Source organism: Dermacentor albipictus, chromosome 1 (genome assembly GCF_038994185.2).
Source record: "Dermacentor albipictus isolate Rhodes 1998 colony chromosome 1, USDA_Dalb.pri_finalv2, whole genome shotgun sequence".
Lineage (NCBI taxonomy): Eukaryota > Metazoa > Arthropoda > Arachnida > Ixodida > Ixodidae > Dermacentor > Dermacentor albipictus.
The window spans coordinates 336842494-336862196 of NC_091821.1; the positions used below are offsets into that span (position 1 = coordinate 336842494).

At 49.4% G+C, this 19703-nt stretch overlaps 1 protein-coding gene across 8 annotated transcripts in view; it reads left to right on the forward strand.

Annotated features, from left to right (window-relative positions):
• The window catches only part of sei (seizure), a 325563-nt gene that overhangs the window by 283652 nt on the left and 22208 nt on the right, over positions 1 to 19703 (forward strand). For all 8 annotated transcript variants that reach the window (XM_070531711.1, XM_070531710.1, XM_070531712.1 and 5 more), the window contains 3 exons: positions 4522 to 4794; positions 9266 to 9613; positions 15153 to 15362. In XM_070531711.1, coding sequence (XP_070387812.1) covers positions 4522 to 4794; positions 9266 to 9613; positions 15153 to 15362 — 831 coding nt within the window. The remainder of the gene's footprint in view (positions 1 to 4521; positions 4795 to 9265; positions 9614 to 15152; positions 15363 to 19703) is intronic.

A 19703-nucleotide genomic window follows, 5' to 3' on the forward strand; every position in this document is an offset into this window, starting at 1 on the left:
AACTCCGAAACAGAGGCAAAACAAAGCGGCTTTTTACCTACTTCTATCTTTGTCGCTACCTTCCTTTTATGTAAAGACAAGGGGATATCATGAAGGTGCGTTAAACAGTCACGTTTTACATCAGTTTTGAGCTGTTACTTTCCAATGCCCCTCATAGCACGTACTCAAACAGGTCACCGTCTGAAGCAATACAGCACTTGCTTCTTTCCAGCACTTCTGTTGCTCCAGCTTTGACTAACGACGTTGGAATGTCGCGGCAGACTGTTTATGTTTGCCTTTAGGGCGTCCGGTGTGGTAGTTTCGCTGCTATACACGCGATCTTTCACGTAGCCCCACAAGATGAAGTCCAGCCCTGTCATGTCCGGCGACCTTGCAGGCCAGGGTACAGGTCCGTCCGGGCCAATCCACTGCACAGGAAAAAGCTTGTCGAGCCACGCTCGAGACTGACTACGACTATGCGCAGGAGCACCATCGTGTTGAAACAAGATGTTCCGAAGGTGCGCAAGTGGAACGTTGCAACAGACGCCGTTCACGGGGCCCTCGAGGATGTCGTTGACGAACATTGTTTAACTGCGCGAACAAACGAACCACAAAGACAGCAAGGGACAAGGACGGTCCTTGTCCCTTGCTGTCTTTGTGGTTCGTTTGTTCGCGTAGTTAAACAATGTTCGCTAATATCTACCAACTCGCCCAACAACAAGTTCTTCTAAACTACAGATGTCGTTGACGTAGCATTGCGTCATTGCGTATTCAACACTGATGACCTTGAGGTTTCGGCCTCCACACTGCCGTCGCGCACACTACCGTGAGGGTAAGCAGCAAGGAATGCCAAAACATCCATTTCCGCTTCTTGAACTACCATCCTGTTTCGCTTTCTTCTAAAGCTACCAGTCTCGCAAAGGGCTTCGTACGTTCTAAGTCTTGTTGACGGACTAAAGCGACCTCCACAATTGCACATCCGCAATTGCTTCGCTGACTTCCTCTTGTTGCCGTGCGCTGCCCCCAAAGTCAGGATCATTTTAGCACGCTGACCATTCGTGAAGGGCATGACTGTCTTCTTGAAAAGCAGGTGACTGGCGTGGTACCGTTCACATCTCCAGTTATTATATACGCAGGACACTTCAAGCAAAAATGATTCACGTAATCAACAACAGCATGTGCTGGCCGTACAGATCCGCCAAAAGCACATTAGATGGACATATCCTGCGCAAGGTTTGTTTCTATTGCTGGCGGGAACAAAGGAGCACATGTTCTGGGCACGCTTATCTACAGAACTAGAGGAGTGCGCAAAATTACAATCCCAAGTGCGCCGTCACGGTTTCCTTGCTTGAGCCATTGATGAGCCATTGATGACAGTTTTTTACATGCTGTTTGGTATGTTGTGTGCATGATTAGAAAGAATTTGAGCACTGTTCGCATCACTTTGCTGAGTTTTTGTAGCGTCTGTTTCACGGACCTATCAGCCACTGCATGTTTTGCTTGCTTACGGGAGTATGAACCCTTAGGGGGATATGAAATATTGATGATGATAGTTATTGTTCACGGAGAAGAAAAATGCACGGAACCCTAGCCATATACAGCTTCGATGCAGTAACAACGTGTCTTTGCTACTTTATAGATACGGAATCACAAGCTGAAGAAAATGCGAAGGTTGTATTTAAACATGTTAATAGTGCGATATTCCATAAAGTTCGGCGGTAACTAATTCCAAATGTAAGTAGCAGAAAACTTTGCGGAAAACATGTCATAGTTTGTCCTGGGCATAGGAAGCAAGTAGTTATTATTAGACGCTCGTACTCGTACCTCGTACCTATTCTATCCCCATAGCGTTCTGTGTTTCATTAGGGCCGCATTTCTCTTCGCGTTTACTGTTATTGTTTCTTCCTGTGTTTCCATATATCTATTGCCTTCGTTTATCCATATACCAAGGTATTTATATTCTTTTATGGGAGGTATTTCCTGGCCCTGTATTGTCCCTGTCTGTTCGCTATTTTCATTGAATACCATAACCACTGATTTCTTAACGCTAAATTTCATACCTGACTTATCGCCTTGCTGTCCACAGGCACAAACCCGGTATTACCTCCTTCTAGCGCCCTCTCTATCCTCATCATGTACATCATAAACAGCAGTGGGGATAAAGGGCACCCTGCCTCAGTCCCTTGTTCACAGTCCTCGCTCCTCATCCCTTCCCATACAACGCAAACAGTATCTTCTAGGTAAATCTTTCTCAAAAGCTGTAGGCAATCGTCGCCTAAGATGCTGCCTTTCCAGAATATCCCACAAAATGTTGCGGTCTACGTTGTCATACGCTCCTGTAATGTCAAAAAAGCCTGCGCGGATGCGCTGAGGCGAGCGCCATCTGGTGATGGTGCAAGGAACCCAGCGGCGCGCGTTGGGCGCCTCTTCCGCTGTGATTGGTTGGCCTATTCGGTTAGAGAACAGCCGGGTCGCACCACCTGCGGGTCACGAAACCTGGCGAGACTCGTAAAGAAAAGCTCCGCTTTTAAAATGAGCATTGAGTGTCCAAGTGGTATTTCCCTTCGTTTAAAGTGTTAATGAGCTTGCGCGTCGATGTCTTGCCCGTCTTTTATTATCTTATATAGTTAATGGGCACCTCAGCGGTGACGAAAATCTGCTGACATTCAAGCAAAACAGAGGAAACTTAAATGAGGAATTCGAAGTAATCTTTGGAGCATCTGGCCCTACAGCTGAAAGAGTAAAAAAATTTGCGGTATATAGCTATAGCTCTAGTCGACCTGCAGCTCTCGTTCCCCAATTGCGACCAGATCACGTGATCACCACGCACGCCACGCAACTTCCTGCACTCGCCCCTGCGTGCCGCAACTAATAACCCCAGCACGCGTTTTCTTCCTTCTTCTTTCTTTCTTCTTTCTCTACCGCATTCACTTAAGTTTCGCTTAGCGGCTGCGCCTTTCTGCCCGAGCGTGCGCATTGTGCATGGACAAGCTTCGCAGCAGTCGCGTAGCGCTGCGTTTGGAGGACGCGACCGGGAAACAAGCTTCGGGATCGATGACGAAGCCCGACGGACGCCACTAAACTCGGGATCAATACACGGCCCGCCGAGGTTTCTCGCAGGATAGATGTGTGCGTATGTGCGCGCTGACCTCTCTTTTCATTCTTCCTGCGGCGTTACCCACGACGCGGCAGCGGCTATGTCCATTACCTGCAATTCAGATGCGGGGTAGGAATGAGTCGATTACGCATCGAGGGGGAACAGAGTGCGACTGCCGTTGGCTGCAAAGCTGCGGCCTTGGACTTCTGCGCGTTGTTTTTCTCTTTGGTTACTTGTAAACAAGGTTCTCGATCGTTGTCAGTCCGATGTTCCGTCACATGACACTTTTTCAGACTAAGAGCGAAAAAACTAGTGACAGACATTATTTTGTTAGAGCGACGTTACTCTGGCAAGTTAATTTGCTTCAACAGCAGCCATTTAGTTGCAACCTTTGACTATATCAGATAGACATGTCATGTGACTGCTCGCTACTTCCTTCGCTTCTGCTTATGCTTCCTTCGTCGGTTTATTTCATGCAGAACATTATGATAATTAGTGTGCTTATCATTGCTGCAACAATGACGCAGTTTTGCTCAACATTACTGTAAAACCTGCACACCAAAATGTACAAGCATTGCTCCTATTGCAAGGTCTGTGTGTTCGTGTGCTGTGCGTCATTCGTGCGAGCGTGGGGTATGGAGTTCCTGTGCTGTGTAAATGCGTTCTGGCTACTATAGACAGATGTAACAAGAACGGGAACCGCGTTCCTCACTACTTGACAAAACACCAATTGAGTGCACTGCGAGAGTTCGACGTCTACACGCGGCTCTAGCGGTTGCTGTAGAGGGCACTTGGCAACAATGTACAAAGCTACACTTCGCCTCAAAATCTCACTGCATCTGCCCTGCGCGTCTTCGCTCTGCAAAACATAGTTCCTGAGGGACGCCTATACTGAAAGTTCGCCTTGGCCATGACGTCATGAAAATGATCCAAAGTCATTGGCTGGTGCATCTGCGCGAATTCTTGGAGCTTAACACCACTGTGGTTGCGACTTTATTCTTTGATTGTCATAGTACAAAACGACAATTTATAGTTATTGCCTTCGAGATCGGGCAACAGGACGGAATAAACGTTCGCCACAATGGACAATCTCGGAGGCAATGACAGGACACACTCGCGTGGCTCTGAGATACACAGATCTCTATGAGACGTGGACTAAGTCCCACCAACTTTCAAAGTTTGACACGTCGCTTTTCGTGTGTTCTATCCATAGTCTTCTACTATTGGCGCGTTTTGAAAACTTTGCTTTTTATCGTCCTTTGGCGATGAGAGTTGAACGCATGCGTGCACGGGGCTGTGCACGCTATGTAGTATGAAGCTCCAGTTGTTTGATAGCCAGTGCTTGTGTTGCCTCCATTCAAATCTGTCTTCAAGTTGTCGCTGCTCTTTCTCGCATTTTGGAATACCGGTACCACTCTGTACGTGCCGACTGGCTTCTCTCGCAGGCAAAGACGACATCTTCGGTGAAAACGGCTGCCTGTACGGCACGGTGGGCAAGTCATCGTGCAACGTGCGTGCGCTCACCTACTGCGACCTGCACAAGATCCTGCGCGAGGACCTCCTGGACGTGCTGGACATGTACCCAGAGTTCTTCGACCAGTTCTCCACCAACCTCGAGATCACCTTCAACCTCCGCGACGAAGAACAGGAGGGCGTCGACCCGGATCTCTTCCGGGGCAAGTCGCTGCACAACAGGCCGGCCAGTTCGCCGGAGGAAGGTACGGAAGGCAAGCAGTGCAGGCATTTTTGGGCTAGTTGGCTTGATACTGTGCCCGTAGCGCTTAGGCGACGTGCACAAGAACGATCGCCAAGGACGGTGTGTTGTGGATACGGGTTTGTTTTGTCTTCTTATCAGGCACTAGCGGATGCCCTCAGATGTGATCCCAGTGCTTTGTAGAAGAAACTTAAGCATATTTTGTTGCGAGAACAGCAGCATCACATTCATCTGCGACGAACGAAGAAAGAAGTCGCGGTTAGTGAAAAACGTTTCGGAGCCGGCTGTGCTCCTCGTTCAAAGCTGAAGTACGCAGAGTAGCGGCGGCGCTTTTGTGCTCCACACTTATGGTTGCTTTTGCAACGTGCCGCAACGATTTTGAAGTCTTCATATCCATTGCTATTTCTGCTAACCTTTCATTGCAGAGCTTTGTTGCCTTGCGTTACGTAGATGATTTCGTTATGTACCATGCACTTTGTCCGGATTATTTATTAACTTATTTATAAGATGAAAGAAATGAAGGATAACATTTTATCCTCGGTAAAGAAAAGGATTAGGTGTGTTCGCTTACAAACAACCCGAGTATCACAACTATTCAAGGTACCGTGGGGCATCCATAGTGCTGACACTGTGGAAACTTGTGGAAACTATACCGATAACGCCAATATCGCCTATGAAGCTGTGCCCTCTCTAAAAAGTAGCTCAAGAATACCCTGTCACGAATTCGCGGCCACCTTCGCCCCACATTCCTCTAGAGCTGGCGCAGTCCCTGTATTGCCCAATCTATAATATTTCTCGGTAATAACATCTATAATAAATTCTTGTATGCGCATGTTTGCATATATACATATGCGTATGACGTGCATAAATATTATTTACTTTCTGTCTAGGCTAGCGTGGACTAGGCATTACGTAAAGATGTTTAACGTCTCTTAGTCTAGAGAGTGACAGGGAGAGAAAGCATAGGAGAGGAGAGGCAGGGAGGCCAACCAGACGAGCGTCCGGTTTCCTAACCCTACAATGGGGGTATAAGAAAAGTGCAATAGAAAAAGGAAAAGAGGTAGAGAGTGAGCACTGAGTCCACGTGGGAAGGATGCACAAAATAACAATAAGCGGTACGTCACTCAGGCCTATGCCCTTCAAGAACCCCCTTGGTATAGATAGGAGAATAAAAAAAGAAGAAAGAGATCACTGACGATTACGATACTCACTAGTGTGAATTTTGAGCGCCGCTGTTGAGGTGTTTTGAATTCGTGACATATTGTGCCCAAAAATTTGATTCTGAACGGCAGGGTGCTCTCAGCGCCGGCGCTGATCTCGGGCAGCTAGTTTAGCAGTTGCGGCAGATGAAGCACTTCCACCGGTTGTGTCACTCATTATTCAGAAAAAAAACTGGCTGACACTATTTTACGTTATTATATTGTCACGTGGTAGTGATGGTGTAGAAAGCACAGTGTCAAAATTGTGAGTTACAAATTTAAGTCATTATTAGGCGAACTTGTGCCCAGCAAGACAAGTAACACTCAAGCATAACGATAGCGCCGAGCAGAGTCGGCGATCGTCTGAAATATTATCTGCGGGTCAAGCGCGTAGGCTTTTATACATATGACCCGTCGAAGGTTCCAGTATTATCACTGGTGTCCGCGTGGCTTCCAGAAAGTACTAAAGAATTCACGTCACGCATAAGATAGGACTGTAAAAATCGCAAGCCACGTCTATCGAAACAAAGGCAAACTATACGAAACCAAGCAAACCAAACAAGCGCGCGAGAGAGCCGACGCGAGCAGACGATTGTACGAAACGAACGGTCGGGCGAGTCCGCATGATACCACTTTACCGCGGGGACGTCACTGAAAGGGCCGCTCTAATTGACCTCCGCCTACAGTGAACTAGAATATATTCTAGTGGCACGAACGGCTCCGCGCAGGCGGCCCGTTTTCGCATTGATGCCACGAGATGGCGCCACTGCAACTTTTCATACTGCTTTGGCGCGGCGGCCTACGGTTTCTGGGGCTTTTCCGCACGCAATAATTGCAGATTTCGAAATGATCGGTGCTGTTACCTAAACACACTCATCTTACACGTGCGATTACTTATTATTTGCACATTTCAGGTAGTGAAATGCCGATAAATAATTTAAGCCCGAACATCGCGTTCCGCATTTTCAACCGAGTACAAGGCAATCGCCGGCTGCGGGTAGAAAAATTTTCATTCGATCGCCTTTCCACATCTGTGCGAATTGGACACAATTACACTGTGCTGAACTAATACAAGCTGTCCACAGACATGATCGGGCAATGAATGATCGATTTTGCGAAACTTACATCTTCGTCCTTGTAACGACGTCGTAGCGAAAAGCAGCAAACATTCTTGATGGGAAGTTTCTCAACACCCTTAATGGCACGCAAATTCATTCAGTGTTGAGATGCTCCAAGGGTGGTCCGGAGACCCTAGCTAGTGGGTTGCCCACCTTCACCCTCCAGATAAATTCTTGATCGCCCAGTAAATTTTTCGCATGCAGTTCAGTATAAACGCAACGCTCTACACGTGGTAGGCAGCTGCATGCTGAAGAAATCAAAGCGGTAAAGGCAGGGCTGAAGTATGATTTATTCAAAGAGCACCGAGTAATGTTTAGCACCTGCTCCATTTAAGGTGCTTCGCACCTTCACGCCTTTTGATGCTAGCCTGGTTTAGGCTCTTTGTGAAAAAATGTAGGCGTGTTGTGATATAAAATGCTGTAACCTCAGCTGCAACTTGCTCACAATGATCTTGACATCCAAGCTGAATCTTCTGCTTTCGCTTGATGTGGTCCAGAACATCAAGTACACTGTCAGAATGTAATTCCAAAAGACTAAAGCATTCAGTAAAGGCATTCTCCAAATTTACAACAAACGTATAAAGCACACTTGATGGGTAGAGGAGGCCGCCATTATCTCTCATTCGTGTGAATGAAGCCAAGTTCAAGCATTCTGCAGCCTCTTTATAGTCATCAAGAGACGAGTGAGGCATGCCTCACACCCTGATTTCACGATGCACTTTCGGGCAACATACCCGGCAATGTACAAAATAAGCGTGTTGTCACTGGAAGTAACAACACAGGATGAATGGTCTGGGGCATTGTCCAAAGCAGGTCTTCTGCTACAATCAAGTTTCCCGAGTCAAGCAGTTTGTCAACAAGTTGTTGCTTAGTGCTTGGACTTGCTTGGAGACCAGCGTATGCAGGCAGAGCTTTATTCTTCCTGTTAAGGTTGCGCTCCCACTTTTTGCGGAGTTCGTCGTCTTTCGGTGCCGCGAACAACGACGCTTTGGGTCCGCTTGGGTAGCCCGTGCGGCAGCCCGGAGCGAAGCAGTGTGAATCTGTCCGCCTCTTCGCCATGCCGCGGGCTGCACGCGGCGAAGACGCACAGGGCGCACGGTCCGCACGAGAAGGCCCTTCGCACGAAACACAAGGCCAACCGTATGCACACCACTCTCAACAGTCTTGCGAAACGCAGGAGAGGCAGGCTGACGAATGCCTATCCGTGCCCCACGCAAGCCCAGCCGTCCGCGCCGCAATATGAAAGAGAGCGGCAGCGCCTCTAGCGGCTTTCCGGAGCGTAACGGGCCGCGAGAAAAGCAGGCGCGCCATTCCGGTCGTGTCACTATAATGTATTCTAGTTCACTGTACCTCCGCCGTTCGCGGCTCGCGTCTTTCATTTCCCGCTCCGCGTTCACGCTTTCATCTTTCGCTGTGTTCGTTCGCTCGGTTACGTCGCCGACGCCGCTCGCCGCAGGAAGAGCTGCGCTCTAAAAAATGGCTGTGGCTTAGGTAAGGTTAAGCCCAGGATGCGAAGCATACTAGCCTTTATTTTAGTTGTTGAACCACTGTTTAGCCTGGTGAACTGCTGTTGCTTGGCTATATTTGGTTCGGCTAGACGAAGAAACAACTCATGCATTACTTCTTCGCCTTCAAGAGTGGAACGCGACAGCGTTCCCGTCGACCCGCCAAGGGGTGTAAGACAATGGGCTACAGGGCAGCGACTACGCGCCCCGCATTGGACGCGGTGAGCGTCGAGCAAAGCAGCGTTCGGCGCGGCAACGAAATGTGCGCCTGAGCAAGAGACGCACGCCTTAGAAACAGCGCGTTTCTAAGGCAACACCGCATTCACTAGAGGCGCTTTTGTACCGCTTTGAAGCGTTGTACTCGTGGCTCAGTGGTAGCGTCTCCGTCCCACACTCCGGAGACCCTGGTTCGATTCCCACCCAGCCCGTCTTGCAAGAGTTGAGCCAAAGCCACTTCTCCTCTGTCGTGACGTCACGGTGTCACGTGATTTCATGGTCACCGCCGCGCCTGAGGAGCTGGGTTGAGCCCTCGTAATATGCTTCGCATAAAAACATGGCACCAGCAAGTACACCCAAGCGAAAGCGGTTGCCAGCGCTCTGTTAATAAAATGCAACAGCCATCTGTGCATGCGGGCGCTCTTCCCCCTCTGCAGGCGAGTCCCGGAGCCAAGCGTACCAGTATCCGCGGGCTCGGCGGAGACGGCGGCGGCGGGGACGCCGCGGCTCGTCGAGCTGCGACGACGGCTTCGGCGGCGGCGGCGGCGTCGGCGTCGGGGGCTTCTCCGACGACGACGACGGCGACGACGACGGCGGCATCGGACCGGCGGGCAGCGGGCGCCGCACCGAGTCCGGCCGGGGAATTCTCGAGTTCTCGCCCGAGAAGGCCGGTCTCGACGTGACGCCCGCGAACTACGACTTCCAGGAGGCGCACGGCGCCGCCGGAAGCCGCAGCCCCAGCGTCGAGCCCCGACGCCGCAACGGCACGCTCAACTCCATCGCCGGTGAGTCGAGGGCTGGTGCAACTTGATTTTGAAGCACCGTTTACTTGCACATTAGGTTACTTCTATAGCACACGTGCAGGCATGCGCAAAAGCTCCTACTGAGCGCGGAGGCTCGTTTTCTCGTGAATGGTTCCGTAGAGTTTGCTACAAAAATTACTGGAGGGAACTCGGGTGCCATAACGTCTACAAAAGTTTCAAGCATGACAGTTTAGCCAGCGTGGGACTGATGGTTATAGTAAATAGAGTTGCTCGTGTTTCGTCTTTTTCGCTTCGAGCAGCTTTGTGACTTTGCAAATTGAATTAGAACGCACATTACCATTGAAACAATGCGTGTGCACATAAGACACTTCGCTCGGACCCCTAAACACCTACTCGCAAGTCTCCGAGTAGAAAGGCCCCACACGACATTCAGTGCGACTGTCTTCGCGCACCGTGCCTCTCTCAGGTCAGGTTACGCACACGCGGCAAGAACTTTGATTCCTCCATGGTGTGTAGCCGTACTCAAGTAAATCTTACGATCCCAGGACTTCAGAAAAAAACGGACTTGGCGTCACCAGCTCTCAAGCAACTAAGTTTACTTCTCTTGTACGAGAAATACAGCGACTACACACACGTCTATACTGTTGGATCAACTACATCAACCAGTTCCGGTGGCGCTGTAGTTATACCAACAATGAGGATAGCCCAGCGTTTCAAGACTTCCCATATCACTTCTTCTACAGCTGCAAAGCTCGCGGCTCTCCGCGACGTGCTTCATGTGATAAATGCTGAAAGTCCTCGAAAATGGCAGTCTTCTGCGATTCAAGGCCGGCCATGCAATGTGTGCAGCCGTTTCTCCGACATGTAACTCACGATGCCCTAACGTGCGAAATCGTGGGACTTGTCCATCACTTGAGAGTAAAAGGCCATGATATGTGTTTTCAATGGATACCAGGTCATTGTGGTATCATTAGAAATGATGACGCAGATAAGGCAGCTCGGACGCCAAACCAAGGAGACCGCTGCGTGCCCATTCATCTATCAAGGACAGACGCTGCGAGACAACTTCGCATTCTAGCACGCACACTCTCCTAAGCAAAGTGGAATACCGCACATACAAGGCGCACAAGACTGCACAGACTAAACCCTTCACTGTAACTCAGGCCTTCGGCCGGACTGCTCCGACGCGAAGCGTCCCGTCTGCGTCGGTTGTGGCTTGAAGTTGCCTTCACGAAAGCTTATTCACCACTAACAGGAATGGTTGACAGTTCTGTATGTGATGTTTGCGGATGCGAGGAGATCATTAACCACTTATTGTACCACTGTCCTCTATTTCAAGCACGCAGACAATGTTTGTCCAACACACTGAGGAAATTAGATGATCGTCCTCTGAGTGGACACACAGTACTAGAGCACCGTCCCCACCGATCATCGGCTCGGAAGGCAGTGAAGGCACTTTTGTGCTTTCTCAGAACGTCTGGTTTGCGCGAGCGGCTTTAACACAGGTACTATCCGTGCACGTCTCTATACCTTCTCTTTCCCTTATCTCTCCCTTCTCTCTCTTCCCCTTCTCCTTCTCCAAGCGTAGGGTAGCCAACCAGACTCTTGACTGGTTAACATCCCTGCCTTCCTTATATTCATCTCTTTGCAAATCGTTCGTCTTCAGCAATATATCGCATGATAATTGTTACAAGTCCTAAACATTATGCATGTGCGCATAGTCTTTTTGACTTATGCTACATTTCTTCAAAATGTAGGCCCACAAGTAGACATAAAGCGCTGTAATTAAACCCACACGGACATCTGAAGCCACAGGCACAAAGATTAGATGGATTTATGTACGTACTAATCATCATTCCAGTGGTAGATGAACTATAACTGCGCCAAAGTCCCTACTGTAATTTTAGTTGTAAACTCTGTAGATGGTTCCCTCAGAGGCAATGGCTTGGTCTGTGTAATTTGTAGGCGATGACGGCGAGCTTGAGCCGCGAGAGGGAGACCTCTGCCTGGTTGCTGTACCAATGATGCCTCTGGAGTTCTACGTGCGTGACAGAGCATCTGGCATCTCGGTGTCACATTTATTATCGCATGTCTTATCGTGGTCGCTGGTGACATCCTGATTTGGGTCGACCTCACAAAAGTTTGTTTTACGTCCCAACTTCATCATGTGGCGAGACTTGCAGAAAACACTTGTGTATTTTCGTTGTGGCAGCTGCGCCGGCTTTTTGTATATTGCTGCCGTCAAACAAACTCTGCATATTCTCACTATTTCGCATGGCCAGGAATCTGCAAGGCCTCAGAACCAGTGATAGTTTGCAGAAGACGGAGTTATTTCTCTAGTGGTGGGCGTTGGAGGAAGCGTCACATTGGAGCTTTACTTGCCAGAATTGCGTCTCACTCAGATATTTTTTAACAGCGGAGCTGTTTGAGCATTCGTTCCGCCGTGGAGCGTTACCAGAAAACTCAGCCGAGCTTTGCGCCGCCTCGCTTCGCCTAGCAACCACGTGCGAGAGCACCGAGCCACGTAACCTCCTCGCACCCCACGCACCTAGGGCGGAGTCGTGACGTCACAGGCGAGTAACAGCTCGGAACAGCCCGCGCTGTGACACACCTCTGCCCCCTCTACTCCGTGCGTACGTGCTGCTGCCATGGGAAGACTAGTGTCTCTCATATGCAGGAACACTAGGGAAGACCAAAGAAAGTTCGTACGCCCGAAGATGAAGCGGCTTGCCAGGAAGAGCGCCGTACTGCCAAGCGAGAAGCGATGCGTCACCGCCGGGCTGATCCGGAACACCGTGGCGAAGCTGCGGCTGACAAGACTGAACGCCGAGTCGAGCATCTGGAGTTTCAGTCCAGGGAACGCAAGAGTCGGCGCCTGAACGCTCGACGTCGCCGAGAAAGCGATATTAGCCAGCGACTGCTCGAAAACTTCCAGCGTCAAGTTCGTCGAGACATGGGGGGTGCGAACTGCCGACTCCAGCGCGAATCTCTGGGCATAGAGTTTGGGCACAGCTGTCGCGTCTGTGACCTACCAGGAAGCTCGGCGCGCAGCTCAGCGGGACTATACGATCGACGAAGGAGAACCGATCCTGCCCATCGCGCCGAGGCCACCGCCGACAAACGCCGTCGCCGAGCCGAGGATCCCTAGTTTCGGGCCATAGACAACGAACACTGCCGACTGAATGCTCGGCACCACCGGGAACCTGTTCCGGGCATGCGAGTCACCGAGAACTTCCAACGCCAAGCCCGCAAATCCATGGGTGGTGCGAACAGCCGCTTACAGCGCGAATTCCTCGACATAAGGTTAGGGCACAGCTGCGTGTCTGTGACCGGCTCTGGTTCGACGTGAATCTCTCCACAGTGAGCTCGGTGAAGGAAGAACTTTGAAAGAAAGAATTCTGCCCTGCGAGTGCTTCGCGAAGGCTTCCCCGATGCCACCGACCACGACTACGGTCGGACGTCGAGGACGAGGACCGGATCGACGATGGTGACGACTAGTACTGAAGCACTGTACATAATAAATTTTGATGCACGTACTGTGGCTTGTATGCGAGTGACTTGCTGGGTCTTTTGTGGCTTATACTGGCATGGCCGTGTATGACCTCGCTAAAACTTGGCGAAACTTAGCAAATCTTGGCGATGCTTAGTATGAGCATATTTAAGCCATGTATATATAACCTCGTAAGACTTAGCAAAACCTAGCAACGCTTGGTACGAGCCTACCCAAGCCATGCACAACATAGAAAAACATAGAAAAACCTAGCAACACTTAATGTGAACCTAGTCAAGCCATGCGTGAACTCGCAAAACTTAGCAAAACCAAGCAATACTTAGCAAAAGCAGAAACTAGCTCCGCTGTGACCCAGCCATGCACCACTAGTGCAAACTGCCCACGTTTTTGTCTCTCGCCTACAAATAATATCGGCGTCCGGCTTTCTCTCTCGTGAGCGGCCGTTCTTGAGCTTACAGTTGTTATGTTACAAGTTCTCCGCAAGTGACCGTAAACCCTTTTATATCACAGTAGGCGTGTATGCAGTGATCGCCAATGTAAACTCGATTAGCAATTAAAAGGTTGCAGTTGCAGACCACAGAAACCCACGAGCTTCTCGACATTCCATTACAGATGCTACCATTGCCAGAAGTAACACCGACTGTCAATGGGGTTTGGAAGACTTTCAATATAACTATATTACGCGTCCTTAAAAATACAGAAACATGCATATCTTACCGGCTGTGGGAATTGGTGTAAGCGAAGCTTTCGCATCTACTCTACTGTCGTGTGGCCGACAGAGCGCCGGTTCATCAAGCCCGTTCCGGGACGCGTGCCGTCTCCTATTCGCCGCAGCGACCTGGTGTCGTCATCACTTGCGGCAAGCAATAGGCGCCACACCTCTGACCCCTCCTCACCTCCCGCAGCCTCCTCTCCACACTCCAACCACCACTAACCACAGCATCTAAAGCCTCCGGATGCCACCGAAACAGCTTCGCTTAAATAGTTTTTTTTTTACTTTTTTCCAATCATCGATAACAAACCATACTAACATCCGAAATTGGTTTGCATTGCTCTGTGATCGAAACTTGCTACGTTTCTACTGGCAGTGTTGAAAGAAATTCGATTTACTATGCTCGCTTAACAAGCGTTGTCAGAATCTCCAAACCATAAAGATAGGCATATGATGACTCAGAAAAGAAGATAGATAAGCTTTTAATAGGCACTCATTATGAGAAACAGATACCTATGAAAGCCCGTTTTCTACATTCCATAATAAACTCCAAGAGTATGTTGAACTGGGCTGGTTAGAGCATTCTTAAACGACTTGTTGCGCTGTGTCTGTTGTCATACTTCGTCCTGTCTGAGTACTTTCGACGTCTAGTGGCCTATCGAAAGCGTGCAAAACACAGTACAAAAGCAGAAGGGACGACCGCACAGGCTGCCTTCGCCCTGTCCTTACGTCAGTGAATTATGCCACATAGTGTATCTATCAGCGGTGTCAGGTGCTAAGCAAAACACAGAGGCAAGAGGACAGACAACGACTCCTCTTTTGTGACCTGCTTCGCGCCTCATACATCAAGGATGAATTTATATCAACTAGAACAAATTTCACTTATTTCCAGGTATCTAACCTGAGGGAAATGTTTAGCTAGGGTGTCACTGTAGCACAAATTCGATAGTGGGAAAGCGTGTAAGCATTGACGGAAAATGTTCTGTGTCATCAGGCGCAAAAAGTCCTCTTTACTCCCCCGAAGCTGTCCGATAGCGGTAAAAAAATATGGCGGAGTGAGTATACGTGCCCGCATTTTTTATTACGTGTCAGTAATAAAAAAAATGAAACCATTGCATGCTATCACGCTATTAGTTTTGCGAATGGTAGGTTCTATGTCCGCATAACGTCCCCACACCAGTGTTTGCATGGATGAAATCGGTCCTAGTCTCGTCAGTGCTATTCTAGAGCCTTGGCGATTAGCTGTATAAATACATGTCGAGCAAAATAGGCGCGGAAACAGCTTATGGTAGCCGCGGACTGCTTCCCACCTAAGAGCAACCTTTGCTTTTGTGCAGGGGCCATCACTAGTGTGGCGAACCTGACCACCGCTGTGTTCGGAACCGGGCCCGGAGCGACGCATAGCTCCGGCGCCAGTCCCTGCGCTGACTCGGGATCCCGGCTTGGCTCAGGTGCTCACGGTCAGCGGTCGCTGAGTCCGGGACGTGCGTGCGACGAGCGCCAGAGGTCGTCGGCCGCGGGACGCGGTGTGTCGCCCAGGATGAGCCGTGAGTGGGCGCTGGTTTGCTGTAACTCTGTCGCATCCGGAGGCGTCGCTGTTCAACATTACCACGCTCCGTTTCATACATACCAGGCAAGGCTACGAAGGCTAGAAAGACTTCTCTCACCGCTCCTACTCGCGACCGAAAAATGGCGCCTCGCATATGAAACATATGAGTATGTGTCATAGATTTATGTCGCAAAATGTGACGTGCTTATTACATTGGAGGTGTCGCACACCTCAGGCTATTTGCCACTGCGTGATATGATGCGCACGACGTCCGACTTGTGTCAAGACGTTGTGTCGACGACTGTAACACAATCCCTGGGATAAACAAGCAACAGCCCGTAAAAGGAGGCTAGCAGAGAGATGGCGGAAAGTTGAAGAGGGGAAGGAAGAAGGAAACACGAGGCAGGAGGCGAGAGGACGTGCGATGCGGGGGCTTGGAAGACGGGCGACAAGGCAGCGGGGCCGGTTCGTGGAGCGAGAAAAAGAAAAGAGGGCCTAAGTAGAGCCAGGAGGCATCCCTACCATCACAAGGGACCGGACTGTTCCAGGGATGTCCAGGGGCGACGGCCCACGGTCGAGTTGAGCCTGGTGGATGGAGCCGACTGGCCGGTCAGGACCTGGGCCTGCCGCACAACCTGGGCCCCGCTGACCGTTGCTGAGCGCTGTTCCTGCGCTCCGTCCCGACCGACACTTCATGAAGAGCACGATCTCTCGCCTCGTGCCTCGCGCTTCCTTCTTCCTTCCCCTCTTCAACTTTTCGCCATCTGTCTGCTAGCCTCTTCTTCCGGGCTGTTGCTTGTTTCTCCCAGGGATTGTGTTGCAGTCGTCGACACAACGTTTTAAGACGAGTCCGACGTTGGGTGGATCAAATCACACACTGAACGGGTTGAGCGACACGTATCTGTGACCAGTGGACAACATCGCACCGCTAGCGCTCGCGACCAAAACATGGTATGCCGTACAATGAAAGCACGAAATTTAATGCAGAAATAGTACGTGATTTGACGTAACCTTACGTCTCAAACAAACAGCAATCTGCAGAAAGGGTCTCACTCCGCGGAACTCGCGGAATGACACTTCTATGGCCGCACTACTTGCGTAGATTCTGCGGCGTTACCTTCTATTTATGAAACAGACTATAGATCACTTCACCAGTTTTCCATGAAATCCTTGTAGCGGCGCGGATGCAGGGCATCGTTCCGGTAACTCCCGTGCCCGCCCGACATGTATTTCGTTAGACGTGAAGATACACGGCAGGCAACGCAACAAGCCACGTGGTTTCCGAAATTTACAGCTTGCATGTTACTTCAAAGGCACCGTTGCGATCCCGGCGGAACAGAGCGTGATCCCTTGCTGTTTTGTCTTGTGTGGTGATGCGCGTTATGGATTTTTCCGGGCGTGGCACGGAATGAACTTAACACTCCACGCGTGGTGTAGGAATTAAGCAAAAGAAAACTATATACAATTGTTGTTGTTGCACCCGTAGGATGCGCGTAAACTGCACAATCCTATGAAGTACAATGTTCGAGAGGTTAACACCAGTATACGCGACATTCAAGAACGAAAGATGGCGATGAACACGAGATGTCGCTTTCTGTATGGAATAGACATCTGGTTTCCTTCGGCGAACAAATTCGCGGAAGTAGTAGACGTCCTGACGAAATGCGGCTTTATGCTTTATACTCACAGTCAAGGCAGCTTCTGTGTGTATGTCCGCGCGTCTTGTGGGCTATAAAACGAGTGTCTTTATTTGCGGTCCATAGTGTATAGTTACGTGCTATAGGGAGAGTAAAACGACGTTTTGCAAGTGGTAGTCCTTAGCTCCAGAGAAAGTGTCTTTAAGAGCTAATGTCGGGCTGAGAAAATCGTAAGTGTGCTACATCTCGCGTGCTCGTGCACATCCTCACCCACCCTTCACATTTCCCTGCGGCATGACGGTGCTGGAACGCGCCGTGAGTCTATAGCCTCTGTGGAAATGCACGTGTAAACAGCCAAGTTTACCAGTGATTCGGTAGATTACAGCGTGTACGGTTTAGTGCGCAAGCCAAAGTAATTATAGCTTCATGTGACTTGGTTGGCGAGTCTTTCGCGTCTGTTCTACAGAAAGCACGATTTTACTACCTGCTCAAGAAGCTTTACGAGCTGTTGGCGCCTTTTCGTCCTCTAACTTCTCTTTCCTCTGCACAACGTACAGCAAAGCAGGGACATTCCTAGATCGTTCGCCACGACTTGAAAAATTCAGTGCAATAAAGCCATATGGTTGCGCGGAAAGTATCACATAAGAGCGCAAGGAAGTGCTGACTTCGGCACGTACTCTAGCAGACGACAAATTCCAAAGGTGTCGTTTATGCCGCACTGCTTATTTCTCGTTTTGTAGACGTATGATAACGTAGAAGTGGTCTTAGGTAGTAAGTAGGCCTGTTTCATTGCGACACGTCCAAATAGAACACGGCAACTTGAGTCGAGTGTAAGCAGTGGGGGAATTCAGAAGGCGAAGCTATTTTTATCATTGTATACAGTGAAGCTTCTGCTGACGGATGGCATGGCACCATATCATTACCAAAGGTCCGCTATATCGATAGCTCACACATCTGAAAGGAGAAATTCGAACGAAAGTTTGCTACGCGAAGAAGCCGAAGACAGAAGGAAACACGTAATAACTATCTTTCATGATGAGCCAATTCGCCTATTCCGAGATCATTCTGCGCTAGATATTTCATTTGCTGGTCGCAATGGCGGAAGCACTAAGAATAGTGCTTTTTTCCATATCTTACCTACAATTATAGCCCATAGCGAAGACCAAAAAATTGCGCTAAGTTGAAGACGTAGAAACACTCATGAAATATCAGAGGTGAGCATACTTATAGATCGTTTTATGGATCAATTACTGTACGAAAACAGAGGAAGCGTGCTGGTATCGCGCTAACTAAGCGCATTAAGTCACAGGGAAAAAAATGCAAATCGAATGTTATTGACATGAACAACACAGAAAAGATAGTATTCCTAAAGCTATAGCTGTAACGTTACTTTCATGTCGACAGTTGTACTAAATCGCTGATAACCGAAACCGAAGCAAGTTTACCTGAGCCGTCATATACCTTGACTGACTGCGTTCTGCCACTTCAGGTTGAGAAGATTACGTTAAGAAGTGTCCGAAATTAAGACTGTTCTTTCCGCCCAACATACTTGACAGTGAGGATGAGGATTGTGTACAGAAGGAAATACATACCAAGGATAATTTAGTTATTAGTCTGAGTGTTCGCACGTACAGAAACAGGAGAAGGCAATTCTTTCTTTTTTGTAGCATAGTCTTTCCGCCCAACATACTTGACAGTGAGGATGAGGATTGTATACAGAAGGAAATACATACCAATGATAATTTAGTTATTAGTCTGAGCGTACGCACGTACAGAAACAGGAGAAGGCAATTCTTTCTTTCTTGTAGCATATTCTTTAGCAGTGCCGTGCAAAAAATATCGTCCGTGCCCGATCGCCCAGCTTGCATAGCTGGAACGTGTCCAAGTGGCTGAAATAAGCTCTCCGGACAGCGGCCCGCTGTTGATGCGCCGCGGCGAGGTGCCCAGTGCCCAAGCACGGAACAGGCGCAGGATACATACGTGGGTGTATACCCGCTTTGGGTTCTGATGCACGTCACATTCTAGGCTGCCTGCGCGGTCGGCAGACAGGCGCGCGTGTTCAAAATGAATTCTTCATTTTCCATTCATGAGCGCTTGACGTCTAAGAGGCGCAGGAGAAATTTTGTTCCTGCCGGAGGGCTGTGATCGTCACATTTCTTGCACACTACTGCTAGCCTGCCCTCACCGCCTGCCATTCACAATCAAACTCCGTATCTGGAAGTGCAGAAACACCTCTCTGGTAAATGACCAGTGTCCTCGCGGGCACAAAGTGTCACATGCTCTTGCGTGTGTGGGCCATCTATGCTTCAGTTCATACATTATCGTATCGTATTGTGGACACTCTAGCAAATATCAACCAGTGCAACCAAGAGCTCTCTCGACAACTATCAGGGTGAGGTAGTATGGTGGAGTGTGCGCCCCAGTTCAAATTCCTTCTCGCTAAGTTCCATGTATGCATTCTGACGGGCTGTTGGCTCTACCTCCCTTGACAAGTGGTGCTCGGTCAGAGCTATTGTTGGCAGTATTTGCAAGGATAGGTCCGCCCGTAACTAGCAACACTCCTCCTCCTTCTACGCATGCTACGGACGACTGGAGAAATCGAAGTTTCACCCTGAAAGGCCGAGCATTGATAGCGATAGCAAAGGGTTAGACGATTGCGCGAAGTAAGCCTAATAGCCTTATCGCGGTCGTACAAATTTCAG